The 16,935-nt window shown below is 38.8% G+C and overlaps 6 protein-coding genes across 6 annotated transcripts; 4 read left to right on the top strand and 2 right to left on the bottom strand.

Annotated features, from left to right (window-relative positions):
• Nucleotides 1-339: 339 nt before the first annotated feature.
• On the top strand, nt 340-4,935 carry ATG2 (Atg2p; the record flags this gene model as incomplete). Its single annotated transcript, XM_003647628.1, has 1 exon — nt 340-4,935. One exon carries the CDS (start codon nt 340-342, stop codon nt 4,933-4,935), a length of 4,596 nt encoding a protein of 1,531 aa, XP_003647676.1.
• Nucleotides 4,936-5,308: 373 nt separating this feature from the next.
• On the top strand, nt 5,309-8,323 carry LRG1 (GTPase-activating protein LRG1; the record flags this gene model as incomplete). The annotated part of the gene is made up of 1 exon (XM_003647627.1): nt 5,309-8,323. One exon carries the CDS (start codon nt 5,309-5,311, stop codon nt 8,321-8,323), a length of 3,015 nt encoding a protein of 1,004 aa, XP_003647675.1.
• Nucleotides 8,324-8,673: 350 nt separating this feature from the next.
• On the bottom strand, nt 8,674-10,200 carry ZWF1 (glucose-6-phosphate dehydrogenase; the record flags this gene model as incomplete). Its single annotated transcript, XM_003647626.1, has 1 exon — nt 8,674-10,200. One exon carries the CDS (start codon nt 10,198-10,200, stop codon nt 8,674-8,676), a length of 1,527 nt encoding a protein of 508 aa, XP_003647674.1.
• Nucleotides 10,201-10,598: 398 nt separating this feature from the next.
• Nucleotides 10,599-11,996, bottom strand: NAR1 (iron-sulfur cluster assembly protein NAR1; the record flags this gene model as incomplete). The annotated part of the gene is made up of 1 exon (XM_003647625.1): nt 10,599-11,996. The coding sequence occupies one exon, from the start codon at nt 11,994-11,996 to the stop codon at nt 10,599-10,601; it is 1,398 nt and encodes a 465-aa protein (XP_003647673.1).
• Nucleotides 11,997-12,602: 606 nt separating this feature from the next.
• On the top strand, nt 12,603-14,069 carry LAP3 (bleomycin hydrolase; the record flags this gene model as incomplete). The annotated part of the gene is made up of 1 exon (XM_003647624.1): nt 12,603-14,069. One exon carries the CDS (start codon nt 12,603-12,605, stop codon nt 14,067-14,069), a length of 1,467 nt encoding a protein of 488 aa, XP_003647672.1.
• Nucleotides 14,070-14,378: 309 nt separating this feature from the next.
• Nucleotides 14,379-16,724, top strand: KEX2 (kexin KEX2; the record flags this gene model as incomplete). Its single annotated transcript, XM_003647623.1, has 1 exon — nt 14,379-16,724. One exon carries the CDS (start codon nt 14,379-14,381, stop codon nt 16,722-16,724), a length of 2,346 nt encoding a protein of 781 aa, XP_003647671.1.
• Between the last annotated feature and the right edge of the window lie 211 nt (nt 16,725-16,935).

Here is a 16,935-nt window from a genome sequence, read left to right as displayed (position 1 = left end):
TTTTGAATGCTACATTATTTTGAATGCTACATAATCACTTTTTACCACCAAGCTCAGCTTTCGATCTTCAAAGACATCAGTAAGGATCTTAAAAACAGAGAACCAAATAAAAAATTCCTCAACATCTTGATATACTATTGCAAGCCAAAGAATGTTTGATTTAGAAGCTTAGGTCGATTCTGATTATAACCTTGCTAACATAATGTAATATAAATATAGCTATCTAGGATTCCAGAGTTGTTGATCCGGGTAACAGTTAGGATTATTGTTCACCCCTTAAGAGACAATTCAACATGGTATTATTGTACAATCCACTCCTTCTGTATTCACAACGGCAATATGTCATCCTGGTTACCTCAGAACGTGCAGAAAAGGCTGCTAATATATGTACTTCAACAAATATCAATATTTTCCCATATCGACACCAGCAATTTGGATGTCTCATTAGGATGTCGCTCCCACTTTGCCTTCCATGATCTCCAACTTGATGTAGATAATATATCGGTTCCTAATATTTCCATTAGAACTGGCCATATAGCGGAATTGGACCTGAAACTTGCTGTATCTGGTGGTCTAGATATCAACGGTGAAGGAGTCACCTTTGTGATAGGATTGGAGGTTTTAAATGAATCATGTTCTAAAGATATTGCAATGTCATTAGCTAAAAGTGTGATGGATCTCACCAATTCAATGATACATCCACTTACCGATAATATTGATGATGATGATATATTGACACATAGTAGCTGTGAGAGTGGAGATTTTTCCAAAGTTTTCTATTCCCCATCTGCTCTCAGTGCCATGAGAAATAAAGTATTGGAAATGACACTTGCTAATTTGACTATCAAATTAACACACATTAATATACAGATGATACTACCTGATGATGATTGTCTGCAGATTATGATAGAAAGTGCTGAATTTCTGACAATTGGCAGTTGCCGGCGAGTTAACGTTAAAGGTGTATCTGTTTCACATTCAGAAATCTCTACCTTAGATGAATCTGATGATGTGGTCTCAAACAGCGTACTGGCTTCTATTTATATGAGTGCAATGGATTCGATCCCCAAATTAACGAAAAGTTCACGACCTGAAATTTCTATGAATGGACGAAAAGTAGCCAAGTTAGATACGATTAATATAACCTTCCAGGGGATTTCCTCAATTGACGACATGCATATTCATGACACTGCTGTATCCATTGGCACTGTCCAAATTTTCTTTGATACGATTTTTGGGATGGATAAGTCTGTTCTTAATACAATCCTGCAGTTTTTGACAGAACTCAAGCAACCGGTTTCTAATACTGAACCCTCGGACAAACTTCGGAACTACAAGAGGTTTAAGGTGGAACAAAACATCGAAGAGGAATTAAAGATTACTGAAGTGCATTTAAGCCATCTAAGTCTCATCTTTCCTTCAGATATGAAGATAATATTGGATGATATGGACTTTAAAAATGGTGCTGGTGGTAATTGTACCGCTTTCATTAACGCTTTTGGTATTTTAGAACAAAATAAGCAATTATTTCATCTAGACAATCAAAGTAACAAACCATTAGTGTATTTCACCGCAGATGGAAAGAATAACTATAACACACTATCCTTAGATGAAGATGTGACTATTTCATTGACTCCAAATTTTGTCAATTTAATACTGTTAACCGTGAGTAGACTTGAGTCATTGATCAAATCATATACGAAATTTGATAGTCATTCTCAGGAATATCCCCAACAGGAATTAAACATGTATGTCAAATCAAAGAATGTTTTCTTAGACTTACAATTAAATGACTGTATCTTACGTGCGAATATTCAACCAATCTCATACCAGTTACCATTACATTCGCTTTCCATTGAATCGATCGTTTTTACAAAAATTATAGGTTCCAAGAGTAAATCCATCGCTCAGATTTCGGATATTAAGTTTGGAAGCAACGTGAATCATTTTAAAGTCAATTCATACAATCTGAAGCTTTCTGAAACTTTGATTACCTCTAAACAACAAGGAAGTATTGGAGGTATACGGGTTAATTGTTCAGAAAATGACCTTAAAGATGTTATTAGTGGAATAGTGGAGTATTCGGATATTGTTAAACCGTACATCAACAATAAAGTTGAAGTTCCTCAGACACTTCTAAATAAGAGTGTCCGTATCATGAATCCATCCAGTATTATCCACAAACAAAATGTATTTTCAAATATGGTTTTCTTAGTCAGCGAAATTTCCGTTTCAGTGCTTTTTACTTCTCTTCCATCATTTGGAAAAATAAGCGTCGCTCTTAATTCGTGCCTTTTATCCTTGAATACTGATAACACCATAATTTTCCATGCATCAACCATCGAAGGTTATAGATGTACGTCTGGAGCCAAGCAGAGATTTCTAGAGCCCATAAAGGCTAATGATAGGACAAAGCCAGCATTATTTTTGCAGAAGTTTGAAAACTGGAAAATAAAGTTGAATATTTGGAATGTTTGTATCCATTACTATGCCAAATGGCTGGATGTTTTAGCTGATAATAAGTTTAATAATGCATCTACTTCTAGTGATAGGCATGAAAAAGTGACAAACTTGACTCAACAACGAATTGAAGTAAAGCTTCATGACTGTGCAATTATGATGAAACCGTATAGGTTAGATACTGCTTTGGTTGTTTGCGTAAGTCGTTGTATGACAGACCTACAGATACCTGCTGCTGATTCTAAAGTCATACTTCGCACAGCAACGTTTATGTTAATCGATGATCTATCTAATATGAAGTTAGGCAGCACTGAGGTATGGAGTTCGATTAGTGCTTATTACACAAAATGTGGGTTTACTACAGTAGGAAGGGCCACTACAATTAGTACTCTCGTATCTAAGGAGGAAAGAAAAGTCTCTATAAGTGTTGATATTGATCGTGTCGATTTATCTCTTTGCGCTGATTCATTTCAATGTTTGTTGCAAACTTTAACTGATTTAAAACCACCAGTATCCTTTCCTGATGAAAAGAAGTATAGGACTGAAATATCTCATGTTCCTGTATTTCAAGATGTTGATGATAATTTTTTCGTTTCAAAAAGGCTGCCAATGTTGAGACTTGATTTTAACGATATGCATATATTCGATGATTTTATCGATAATACTAATGATAGCTTTTCTGTGGTACACATTACAGAGGAGTCCGAGGAGTCATCTCCTACCGATGTAAAATCAGTTTTAAGGCTCGAGGAAAGTCACTTTGGTAAAAGTGGGTTGCCTGTTTCGTCAGAATCCGATATTGAGACTTCTGCATTGGTATCCATAGTGGTTAAGGCTTCGATTAAGAAAGCTTCTATAAAGCTTCATGATGGTTATGACTGGATATATACTCGTAAGTCTATATCGAAAGTTGTCGAAGACATGGAAGACGAGGTTCAAAAGCAAATTGAGCCTGCTAGAGTTGAAGCAAGCTTATTCGATTCTATTTATTTGTATGCATCCTCAGAGTCAAATATCAAGAAGATTGTTAATAATAACATTCATGCAGATCCTGATAATGGATTTGAAACTTCGGTGTCCAAGATGAAACTCCGCCCATCTAAAAATCACAAGATCCTGATTGAACTCATCAATACAAATGTAAAATTTACTGGTTACGAAGTTGATGAGCCTACAGAAGAAGAAGCTGACTGGTCAGCTGATATATTAAACAGAACAGAAGTGGATGTTGAAACATTTGAGATTATAGATAATGTTCCCACTTCAACGTGGAATAAGTTTGTTACAATCTTGAAGAAGGGCCGAAAAAATAATTCACCGATGTTTTCACTTCTATTTACTCTAGTTAGGCCAATTGATTTCCTTTATGCGACTGAAGTCATAATCACTGCTAACATTCTGCCATTAAGATTACATGTTGACCAAGATACTTTAGACTTTTTAACGAGGTTTGGCGAATTTAAAGATAGAAGGTTCGAGTTGATTGACAAATATCCTGATATAATATACATTCAAAGATTTGAGGTAAATTCGGTTGACATTATACTAGACTACAAACCCAAAAAGCTTGATTATGTCGGTTTGAAATCCGGCCATACCGCTGAATTTATGAATTTCTTTACCTTGGATGGTGCAAAGATAACCTTAAAAAGGGTGGTATTATATGGAGTTGATGGTCTACAGGCACTCAATGGCTGCTTATCCAATATATGGACACCAGATATAACAAGGTTTCAGTTGTCTGGAGTTCTTAAGGGTGTAGCTCCGCTGAAGTCAATCATAACACTTGGCTCTGGTGTGAAAGCGCTAGTCACTGTACCGATCAAGGAATACCAACAAGACCAAAGACTAACACGGAGTTTGCAAAAGGGTGCCCGTGATTTTATTAAGACAACCAGTGGTGAATTAATCCGACTGGGCGTTAGAATGGCTTCTGGGACCCAAACTATCCTTGAAAATACAGAGGAGTTCTTTGGAGGCCAGGGTTCCCGCGCGAGGGGCATGAATGGAAGGCCTCAGGAAGATGACCAGCAAAGAAGCTACGTGGCGGCTCAACATGAGGAAACAAACCTATTCAGTAAATCAAATCCGCGTAACAAGAGTCCCGTTAATCTACTTGTATACGATGAGGATGAACATGAATCTCTGAAAGTGATAAGTTTGTATGCAGATCAACCATTGAATGCTCAAAATGGTGTTCAAGAGGCGTACGGTTCTCTAGGGAAGAACTTCAACATCGCATACGGAGCCATGAAACGAGCTCACAGAGAGGTAAAACAGTCTTTTACAGCTCAAGATGCGGCAACCGCGTTTGCACGCGCAACTCCAATCGCATTTATTAGACCTATGATTGGAGCAACAGAGGCCATATCGAAGACCTTACAAGGTATTTCCAATCAAATGGATCATGAACAATTGGTATATATGCAGGACAAGTATAAACAATCTTCGAAGCGTTCAGGGGAACAAGCTTAATAAGACCAGTGATTTTTATTGGTACGCTGGTATGTAGTTGTTTGGGATAATAAAGGAGGGCTTTGGTCCAGCAACATGTGTACATCATTATATACGAACGGTCTCTTGCGTCATCACTGGACAACATAAAAGAACTTAGTCAACGTACTAGTGGTATCTTCAAGAACAAGTAAACTGAGAGTCTGTTAGCTGGCGTGCCTTTTTCAATTCATATTCAGGGTATTATAGAGAAAGACTTATAATATTTGCTTCAAACAACCGAACGGTTTTTTTGTTATTCTTTCAGGTGTTTTACCGTCTATTGTTTTATATTGCTTAACGGTTACGACTCTACAAAGGAAAAGTCAAGATAATATAAACCTCTTATCTTTTCATGACCAATATCCAGCGACCCAAATTGTTAGTGGCAGAACGTGATAATCTTAGCTATAAACATAACTTGTCAGTTAACCCCATGGCGTCCTCCTTTGAACAAAAACCAGCCACATCATCTCATAAAACTAAGATCTGTAAACAATGTGGTGAAATGATCACGCAAAATTCCCTGAAGGCGCTCGGAGAGTATTATCATGAGAATTGCTTGGTTTGTTATGACTGTGGAACATTATGCCGGCCGAAATTTTTCCCTTATCAATTACCTGAAACTTCAGAAGTAGTCTTATTATGTCAACAAGACTATTTCACCAGGAACAAGTTACTGTGTTATGTTTGTAACAAGCCTCTGAGTGGAGTATACTATAATACATTTGGGAAGCTTTATGATGAAGAACATTTCTGTTGTACTGTGTGTGGTACCAAATGCAAAGCCACGTCATGTTTCCATTATAATGACGAGTTATACTGCAAGTATCATTTCCTGAAATACTTCTCAAAACGATGCAAGGGATGCAACTACCCGATATCAGATCAATACATTGAATTTCCCCGTGGCGAAGAAATTCATTGCTGGCACCCGGAGTGTTACGGTATTCATAAATACTGGCATGTTAGCGTTCCTGCAGAAGCTGTTGGAATTCCTTCTTTAGATATACCACCGAAGGATGCAACGCCGAATACCGATGACACCAATCCTACTGAGGATGAGATGGAAACATATACTAACACATTATCAGCTATTATTAGCAAAACATGGAATGTATTGTATCGGTTTGAAGAAGAGTCGGCCTATTGTGTTTCTGACATGTTTCAATACTTAACAAGTTACGACCAGTTCAAGGGAGTTGATGCAGCGGCGCTATTTGTTTTAAAATTGGAGTGTTTGTTTAAAGCACTAGATTTCTTAGAATCCGTAGGTCAGTATACTATTATAAAACCCAAAAATGAATCTCCCAATGATTCCACATTGACCACACCTGAATCTGACCCAGCAGGGCATACAGATATTAAGTATTCCAAATTTCCTAGAAATCTTTCAACTAAATTAATGATTTATCTGCAACTATTAAGGAAAATGGGTTCAGCTTCTAAAATGAAGGAAGTCAATGTTGGATCATTTATGTCTGTGATTACTGGCTTAGCTCATTTTTTGAAGTTATTATTGCGCAATGGACTGTTTAATGCACTGGAACACAATAAGAAGGTTCATACGTCAAACGCTTTAATCAAATTTCTGCGTGAAGTTAAGAAAAATGAAACATATCAAAATTCGCCATTTGATTACATCAATGTAACAATAAATGCCACTGACTGCTGTGCTATATGTCAGAAATATGTACAAGAGGAATGCATTAGATTTCAGGAACATAGATGGCATATAAAATGTTTTCAGTGTTCTAATTGTGCGAGAGTTATTCAGCCATATGATGTTGAGGATGCTACCTATAATAAGGTGAACGGAAAAGTACTTTGCGCTCAATGTTCTATCGATGATCCCGATTCTAAGGTTGGTTTCAAACTTGTTAGCAAATTAAGCCAACTTATTTTCTTAATGAAAATAGCATTAGTACGGTCCAGAGTAGTTATGGCCTTGCAGATGAAAAATCAAGAAGTGATGCAAAGAAGCAATTCTATCAAGGAGACTATATCAATGCAACAGACTTATATTCGGACTTTGAATGATATCAAGAGGCTCAAATCGGGAAGGCAAAGCGTTCGAATAACAAACAATAAACAAGATGCGAGGAAGTCCAGAGTTTTAAAAACTCCAGAGTTAGATGTCAACAACCAGTCCAAATCCGAAATTAACAATAAATCACTTGTCATTGAAACAGAAGGATCAAATCCTTCAACGTCTTCTGATCCCAAAATGTTCAATGGGCAACAATCACTGACTTTGGATGATATCTCTAGGATTGTTGCTGCTGAACAAGCCAGGGAGCTTAGGCCTAACGCTTTTACTCATTTCATGAGAATAAAAGAATCAGATGATGAGACTACTACCTTTATTGCAAAAAAGAGTGGTATTTATTACTCAGAATTATCATTCGACCAGTGTCACAAGTTACAGCTTGTTGCATTGGCGCTTTTAGCCAATGGGAATAATGGCTTGAATGTTTCTGAGGCTTGTATAAACAAGTTGATTCCTCCCTCACCTAAAGCCCCTAATATTTCAGGTGGGTTTTGGAATAAATTGTTTAAAGGAGGTAAGGATAACAAGAATACAAGATATAGGAAAATATTTGGAACACCTTTAGATGTGCTTTGTGAGAGATGGGGGGTAGATTCCGATTTGAGTTCTGGACCTGCAAAAGTACGTATACCCCTTCTAGTGGATGAATTGATTTCCAATTTGCGTCAGATGGATATGTGTGTAGAAGGGATTTTTAGAAAGAATGGTAATATCAGAAGACTAAAAGAGCTATCTGCTGATATAGATGAAAATCCTTCTGGAGTACCTGATTTATCCAGCGAGAATGCTATCCAGCTTTCCGCACTTCTCAAGAAGTTTTTAAGAGAACTTCCAATACCGCTACTCACATTTGTGATGTATGATTTGTGGATTCAAGCTGCAAAACTAGATTCAAAAATAGAAGGACAAAGGATTTTCCCTATTCTTTACACACTATTGCCAAGGGCTCATCGTAATGTTGCAGAAGTACTTCTTTCTTTTCTTCATTGGACATCTTCATTTTCACATGTCGATCACCAAATCGGATCAAAGATGGATATCCACAATCTCTCAACAGTTATTGCTCCGAATATTTTATATCAAGAGACACCAGCTGTAAATTATCAGGAACAGCCAGCTGGTGTTATCCACAATAATTACCAAGATGCTTTTGCTGAAAATGAGGGAGAAAATTATTTCTTAGCAATTGAAACAGTTGACTATTTAATCAATCACAATGAGGACTTGAGCATGGTACCTATGTTTTTGTCGACATTGTTAAAAGAGATTGAAATTAAGAACTTGACTGATTATCAGTCAGTAAAAAACACATTGATTTGATGATTAAAGATGGGAAAATCAATTTTAAGGACTTTGTACAACAAGATTATATCCAATTGAAGGAGACAGCTTCTGTAACAAAAATGGAATTTCAGAAGAATTAACCTCCCTCTAACGCAAAATTTTAATGTATGTAATATCAGACTTTCATAAGTAACAATAATAGTAATGAACAAAAACTGAAACAGAATGCAGGGTGAATGAATAACTTGCATTAATAAATGTATGTCAACCGACTCAGGGCTGCAACGGACATATATATTAGGTAAAGAGGTAACTAGTATTTGTAGTTATTTATCCTTAAAGATGAAGAGGGTAGTGGAGTGCAAGGTAGGGGGATCAAATGAGGCCTATAGGTTCGGAGTCAAATTAGCTGAGTCATCAGAAGGTGAAGTTACAGGCCACTGATAACTACCTTGTTTTTGGAACACATAGTGATGACGTTCCAGATATTTAGTCAAGTCTTTGGGTCCCCTAGAACCATATGGATATATTTCAGGGCTTGGAGCGTCTTCACTTTCCACGTATCTCAATAGTGGAGTGAACAGCTCCCAACTAACATCTAATTCATCATCTCTAACAAAATTAGAATGATCGCCGTGCAAGGCGTCTCTAATTAATGATTCATAAGCTTCAGGGATCCAGTAGTTTTTATACCTTTTAGCATAGGTTAGGTCTAGATCTGTTAATTGGGACTGTGTTTCTAAACCCGGCGTTTTTGCGTTGAATTTCAAATATATGGCTTCGTTTGGCTGAACTCTAATCACTAACTCGTTATTTGGCATATCATTGAAAATTCCAGAACTTACGCCTTTAAACAAGACTCTGATTTCTACTTTACCCTCATTTAGAGCCTTCCCTGCTCTCATAACTATTGGAACGCCATCCCAGCGTTCATTTTCAATCTTAAAACCTAAAGCAGCAAATGTAACACATTTAGAGTCTTGCGACACGGTAGAGTCATCCAAGTATGAAGGTTTTGTTCCATCTTCTGAACGACCATACTGACCAAGTAAAATATCATTTTGATCAATTGGGGCAAACGTCTTCAAAACCTTAACCTTTTCATCACGCACGTCTTCTGGGTCGAAGGACTGTGGTCTTTCCATCGTCAGTAACGTTAATATCTGTAGCATGTGGTTTTGAATAACATCTCTGATGATTCCAATGGAGTCAAAATAGCCACCTCGACCCTCGGTACCAAATGGTTCCTTGAAGGAAACTTGAATCATTTGGATGTGGTCCTTATTCCAAGCCGCATCGAAGAAGACATTGCCAAATCTCAAAGCTAACAAATTTTTAACCATTTCTTTGCCCAGATAGTGATCAATTCTGAACAATTCCTCTTCCCGAAACAACGGCGCCAACTTGGATTGCAATTCTCTAGAAGATTCTAAGTCATGCCCAAAGGGCTTTTCAACAATCACTCTAGTAATACCATTCTCTGCATATACCAACTTCTTGATCTTCTCAGCAACAGTCGTAAACGCAGTAGGTGGCAAGGCTAAATAAAACAACCGATGGGGTTGTTTAACCTGACGTTCCTTCTCAAACTCCTCAATTGCCTTGAGCAACTTAAGATACCCCTCCTCACCATCGTAAGAGCCCGAAATATAAGAAATATTGCTCAAAAACTGAGCCTCCTTAGCATCATCGACTTCACCATGAGGCTTCTTCAAAAATGGTCTCACCCTAGACCGCAAGTCATCATCACTTAATTCAGAACGTGAATAGCCTATAATCTTCGTAGACGCATCTAAATATCCCTGCCTAAATAACCCAAAAAGCGCTGGAAATGTTTTCTTTTTAGAGAGATCTCCTGAGGCACCGAAGATGGTAATAACAGTGTTCTGCTCAAAGGTAACTGGTGGAGACATTATAATATTCTAAGTACGCCTTATTCTTATTATATGAAGCAGACTTGTTTTAAATATTCACCGACACTCTTCAGAAAACTACGCCGTCCAATTCTTTTTATATATCTTACTAATTATCTCTGTATTTGTTGAAATTTCCACCTGACTAATGTCATTATTACATTATATTCTCGACTTTCGAACGCCTTTTTTCTGCACCGCCCAGGCCTTCGGTTCGCTTAATAAGATTTCAAAAAAAAGGTTCGACCACATTCTTACGTCTATGTACGCATACAAAGTAGATAGATATTTCAATGCACCTCTCTTCCAGCAGTATAGGAATATTATTCAAGATGTTTTGTAGTTAGGGATACCAAGCATTCGGTTTCTCTCTTGGCTGCGAATGCGAGAAAGCTTGTTCACCACGTGTTGCTCACTGTTACAATGTCTGTAGAATTAATGACTGGCTTTAGATCGTAGACATACTCTTTGGTGGTTGGAATGGTTTCGCTGCTAATGTCTACTAACGGCAGTTGCCGGTAGTTATTGTTAAGCTGTGCGGTCAGCTGTTTCCGTTGGGCCGAACTCTGTTCACCATTAAGAAGGCCGCCTCCATTGATGCAGCCTCCTGGACATGCCATTACTTCAATGAAGTCTGTTTTGTATGGATCCTGTGTTACATTCTGGTGATTTGCAGCGTTTGTTTGAGTAGGGGTCTTCGGTCTTGAAGCGTGGCGTTTACGTAATATGTTGACATTCCTGTTCGATGACTTGACCAACAGTCTGCGGACCATATTCTGGATGTTTCTGAAGCCATATACCTCGGTGGATGAGGCAATAATGTTACCTACTTGGTCCAGAAGCCTGTGTTCTACTACATCTGAAATCTTGCCGTGGAGGGTTACGATGCTAGATTCCGGGTGGGCTTGTTGCACGCTGAGCAGGTACTGGTATGCGTATCCGCCTGAGCTACTCCCACGAGAAGAGGACCAGTGTACCGCAGGGTCCCATCCAGGCGGCGAGAGTCTATGAATCAACGAGGAATCATGGCTTTTATAGTGGGAAATGTCGACAGACAGCTCAGTTAGCATTGTCACAAGCTCTCTAGGAGTAATCACGCAGTCGACCTCTCGTTCCGAATCCTTTCTCGAAGCCTCCAGTTTTTTGTCAAAACAGGGCATGATGGCTAGATGGTACATATCCGACACTGTCTCCAGGAGCAATGCTCCTGTGATCTGCTGAGGAGACTTTACGTCTAAAAGAAAGGGAACAAGATCAGGCTTAGTCTTTTCCGCATACAGAACGAATCCAGGACACACAGAACATAGCATCGGTCCCTCATTCCCATGTAACCTTCTCTTGCTTAGATATTTATTTGTCTGTTGGATAGTGACCATCCGCCCCATCTGCGTACCCACCACATATCGCGCATTGAAGTACGAATGAAACATGCCAATCAGACACTGATCCAACTCCCCTTGCTCCATATGAAAGTAATCTGCAAGTGAAAGCCTGCACTGCGGCGAGATACTGACCACCAGCGGCCTGCTAGACGGCAACTTCCCCCACTCCTCCAAAAACACCCCATGGCTTTGTCGGCCCAACAAAATTTCCTCACTGGATGTAATACATCCTGCACATGCTAAACAGTCCTGCAACGATATCGAAACCTTACTAACCTCACTCGACTCCTTCCCAACCTCAAGCTTCCCATAATCATCCTGCGACTCTCCATGCCTCGCCTCTGCGGGCTTTATACAAGCCAACCCTGGACTGATAAAGTCATTAAGGTCACTCTCTGAAAGCAGCGCACTCATGAATAGTAAAATAAGTATACAAATTTACCTATAATTCATAAGCAATAAACCGAAGTCACTTTTTGGAGAACCCTCCGATATTCTATGTGCTTCACTTGTGCTGCTGGTGTTCTGCTACTAACCATAATCTGTAATATGTAAGGTGTAATATGTAAGATGCCTTCTGACAATGCGGCTGCATAGCCCTTCCTCATTAATTTACCGTGAAATTTCATCCGGGAATTTCACGTACCGGTACAACCCCGGACACCACCTTCAGCCAATCCTAACACTAGCAAACCGGAGGACAGGAAGCTACAGATGATAGTACTAGATAGCGAACAAAGTCTCCGTGTATCTCAATGGATGAAATGGAGATCGAAAAGGTGTGGGTTATTGTGGCGTCCTTTCAAGATAAAATCTATTGGATGGAGGTGTGTGGGAGGAACAAGGCATGTTATCAACATAAGCTGCGGTGGTAAAAAGATGTGTACGGAGCGGGAGTAACAAGTGCACAATATCAAGCTTCAGAACGTCGTAACTGTTCCAGAAAAGGAAAGTTCATGGATGGGGTTATAAAAGTTAAAAAGAAAGAAGGTTGTGAATATAAAGGTAAAAACTCTGTCAATGTACACAAAACTTCCGTTGCTAAGAGGTAGGTCGAGCCCAATCAGATTCGAGTTTTTCAGATCTAGAGTGTCTCACATTCAGAAAACATACATTAGCAGTAGTGCAGAACGGACAATGTCTATCGATATTAGCGAACTTCAAAAATGGAACGATGAGTTCCAAAAGGATATTGGGCACGGTTTGGCGTGTACGGTTCTAAAGAATTACAATGCGGATGAGGTTTTGTTGGATAGATCACGTTTGCTTGAATTCCAATCCAGGGTTTTCAACGTTAGTGTTTCAGGAGAGGTTGGACCTGTTACCAACCAGCGTTCTTCTGGGAGATGTTGGTTGTTTGCTGGGTTGAACGAGTTGAGGTTGAATGTTGCTCGTGAGTTGAATTTAAAGGAGTTGGAGTTGTCGCAAGCTTATTTGTTTTTTTACGATAAGCTTGAGAAGGCGAATTACTTTTTGGACCAGATCGTGGACACCAAGGATGAAAGTGTTGATTCCAGATTGGTTCAGTATTTCTTGTCCAATCCTATTAACGATGGTGGGCAATATAGTATGTTTATTAACTTGATTAACAAGTATGGGGTTCTTCCTAAGGATTTGTACGCTGATTTGCCATATTCTACCACTGCTTCTTCAAAGTGGAATTCTTTGTTATCCACAAAGCTCAGAGAGTTTGCCCAGGTGTTGAGGGAAGCCATTGGCAGAGGCGAGGATGTGACGGCAATGAGGGTTTCTATGCAGAAGGAGATTGTTAAGATCATGACGTTATTCATGGACTTGCCCACTGTGAAGCCTGATGAAGAATTTGTTTGGGATTATGTTGACAAGGATAACAAGGCTCACACATTGCGCACGACTCCTTTGCAATTTGCCAAGAAGTATGCTGGTTTGGATACTTCCAAACCAGTATCCTTGATCAACGATCCTAGACATCCTTATGGTAAATTGATTAAGATTGACAGGCTCGGCAATATTTTAGGTGGGGAAGGCGTTCTATACTTAAACGTCGATAACGAGACCCTATCAAACTTAGTTATTCAGCGTTTGAAGGCCAATAAAGCTGTATTCTTTGGCTCTCATACTCCAAAATTTATGAGCAAGCAGCACGGTGTTTTGGACACTGAATTGTGGAACTACAATGCTGTCGGTTACAAATTCAACCAATCTAAGGAGGCACGTATTACCTATGCTGAGAGTATGATGACGCACGCTATGTTGATTACCGGTGTTCACATTGATGACGCTACTAACAAGCCAGTGCGTTACAAGATTGAAAACTCATGGGGAAAGGATGTGGGTAAAGATGGCTACTTTTCTATGACCCAAAAGTACTTCGAAGAATATTGTTTCCAAATTGTTGTAGACAGAGATGAGTTACCTGAAGATTTGGCCAACAAGTTTACTTCCGGAGACGAGACTCCAATTACTTTGCCAATTTGGGATCCAATGGGTGCGTTGGCTTCAAATTAGTTTAATAAGCTAGTTTTATCAATATATAGTAAATCTATACATTTGTTTTTTTAGCCTTGTATTTGTTTCTAGCTTTTTGAATTATTCAGTTTTGAGATGTGGCTATTGGTTCCTTTTGTATTCCTATCGTTTCCAACGTTTATACCAAGACGACAGTGAATAGAAAGGTTTAATTGAGGAAAAAGTGTTTACAGATACAGCGTATGCTAATATATGCTAATAATACCTTAGAGAAAGGGTGTACTCCGGGTTAGTGCGCGCTGAAGGCAGTGTTTTAGTCAGTCGTTTTGGCCTTGGCCTCATTTAATCATGAAGATTGCATCTTTTTTTGGGTCATTGGCGATTTTACAGTGGGTAAATGGACAAGTTGTACCTGTCAAGGACCATGTCACAAGAAAATACTTTGCTGTTGAATCATATACAAACGTTGAAGGGCTTTTACGGCTGCATAATGACTGGCGGTTTGAACATGAGGTACGCGGGCTAAACAACCACTATGTATTTTCCAAAGAATTGGACGAACTACAGAAAAGATCTCATGTGCTGGATACAGAAGATAGGTCAATATTGTCATTTCATGAGTTGCCTCCAAAGAAGCTTCACAAGAGGCTACCTATTTTTCATGTTAATAATGCGGTTGACTCTAGTCAATTAATAAGGGAAGAAGTTAAAGAGAGGCTTAAGATTGAGGATCCTATATTTGATGATCAATGGCATTTAGTTAATACAAATTTTCCGGGAAACGATTTGAATATTACTGAATTATGGTATAATAATATTACTGGACATGGGGTTGTAGCAGCTATTGTAGATGATGGTTTAGATTACGAAAGTGAAGATTTGAAGGACAACTTTTGTGCTGAAGGTTCATGGGACTTTAATGCAAATACTGCACTACCGAAACCAATACTAGGTGATGATAATCATGGTACTCGTTGTGCTGGTGAAATTGCAGCTGCGAAGAACAAGGTTTGTGGTGTAGGGGTAGCTTATAATGCTAAAGTTTCTGGCATAAGAATTTTGTCTGCAGATATCACTTCAGAAGACGAAGCAGCTTCCCTAGTATATGGCTTAAATGTCAATGATATCTATTCTTGTTCTTGGGGGCCTGAAGATAATGGTAAAGAAATGATGGAGCCAGATGATTTAGTCAAGAAGGCATTTGTAAAAGGTATTGTTGAGGGCCGTAATGGCAAGGGCGCATTATATGTCTTTGCAAGTGGGAATGGTGGTGGTCATGGTGATAACTGCAATTATGATGGTTATACAAACTCAATTTTTTCCATAACTGTAAGCGCTATTGATCATAAAGGTTTCCATCCACCATATGCAGAAGTTTGTTCTGCAGTTTTAGTTGTCACTTACTCTTCTGGATCTGGAGATTATATTCACTCCACTGATATTCATGGTTCTTGCAGCCACAGACATTCGGGGACTTCTGCTGCTGCTCCATTGGCAGCTGGTGTTTATGCGTTAGTTCTCCAAGTAAATGATAAGTTGACCTGGCGGGATGTTCAGTATTTGACAATTTTATATTCAACCGAAATAAATAGTCATGATGATTGGCAAGATGGCGCATTAGGTAAAAGATATTCTCATGTATATGGTTATGGAAAATTGGATGCATACAACATTGTAGAAGCTGCCAAAACATGGGAAAATGTTAATCCGCAAACTTGGTTTTACTCCAAAACCAAAGTTGTAGACAAGTCTACAACAGCCCAGAAAGATACGCTAGAGTCTACAATAATTGTAACTCATGATGATTTAGATAAGGCGAACTTCAAACGTGTTGAGCATGTTACAGTTACCGTTGATATCGATACAACCATTCGTGGATTGACAACAGTAGATTTGATATCTCCAGATGGTAGAATTTCCCACCTAGGTGTAGAGAGAAACTTAGATCTATCCAGTGAAGGGTTCCAAAAATGGACATTTATGTCTGTAGCTCATTGGGGAGAATCGGGTATAGGAGAATGGAAGCTTGAGGTTAAAGCTACTTCAAATAAGAATACTGTAAACTTCTGTACATGGAGGTTGAAATTATTTGGCGAATCCATTGATGCTTCAAAAACAACAGCATTCCAATTTGGCAATGATATTGAAGATGAAGAGGAAGATAATGCTGATCAATCAAGCCAGTTGACAGAGCCTGTTCCCACTTCTTATTCGCAGGTACCTGCGTCAACTACACCAAACGTGATGACAACAACAGAAGCATCACAAAATGGTTACATTCCAGGAGTGAATAAAATCTCCACACATGAAGTAAGACATTATTATCTTACTATATTTGGTACAGGTGCAGTATTTTTACTATTATATTTTATCTTCTTTTCAAAATCAAGGCGCATTAGGAGATCAAGAGCAGAGGCCTTCGAATTCGACATTATAGATACTGATTCTGATTATGACTCGACAATGGACCAGGGCTATGACCCAACTGCAAGAATCTTGAATGATGAAGACATTGAAGAATTTGATTTCGATCTCTCGGATGAAGAAAACGTAAGAAGTAACAGTGCTTCTCCCTTGAAAGGTGGAGCGCATAATTCAAAAAATACCTACCAGAACTTAAGCACTATTATAGAAGATGTATCAGAATCGTCAGCAGCAGCTGATAATCTGCCAGCAGGTTCAAAACCGACATAATTTAAGTAATAACGATAAAATATGTACGCATATAACTGCTATACAGGTGTCTCTCTCCAAATACATCATGTACCTTCTTCTTATGGCTACCAAGCTCTCGGGTACGAGGTGTTATATGTCCTGCTTCTAACACCCTGATGCCTGATGCGTGACTCTAATCGATAAAAGAAATCAAAGTTTATCATTAAAACTAGAGTTTTAGGAATTCTGG

Source organism: Eremothecium cymbalariae, chromosome 6, assembly GCF_000235365.1.
Source record: "Eremothecium cymbalariae DBVPG#7215 chromosome 6, complete sequence".
Lineage (NCBI taxonomy): Eukaryota > Fungi > Ascomycota > Saccharomycetes > Saccharomycetales > Saccharomycetaceae > Eremothecium > Eremothecium cymbalariae.
The sequence above is the reverse complement of the archived record's forward strand: the minus strand, read 5'-3'. Positions and strand labels throughout refer to the sequence as shown.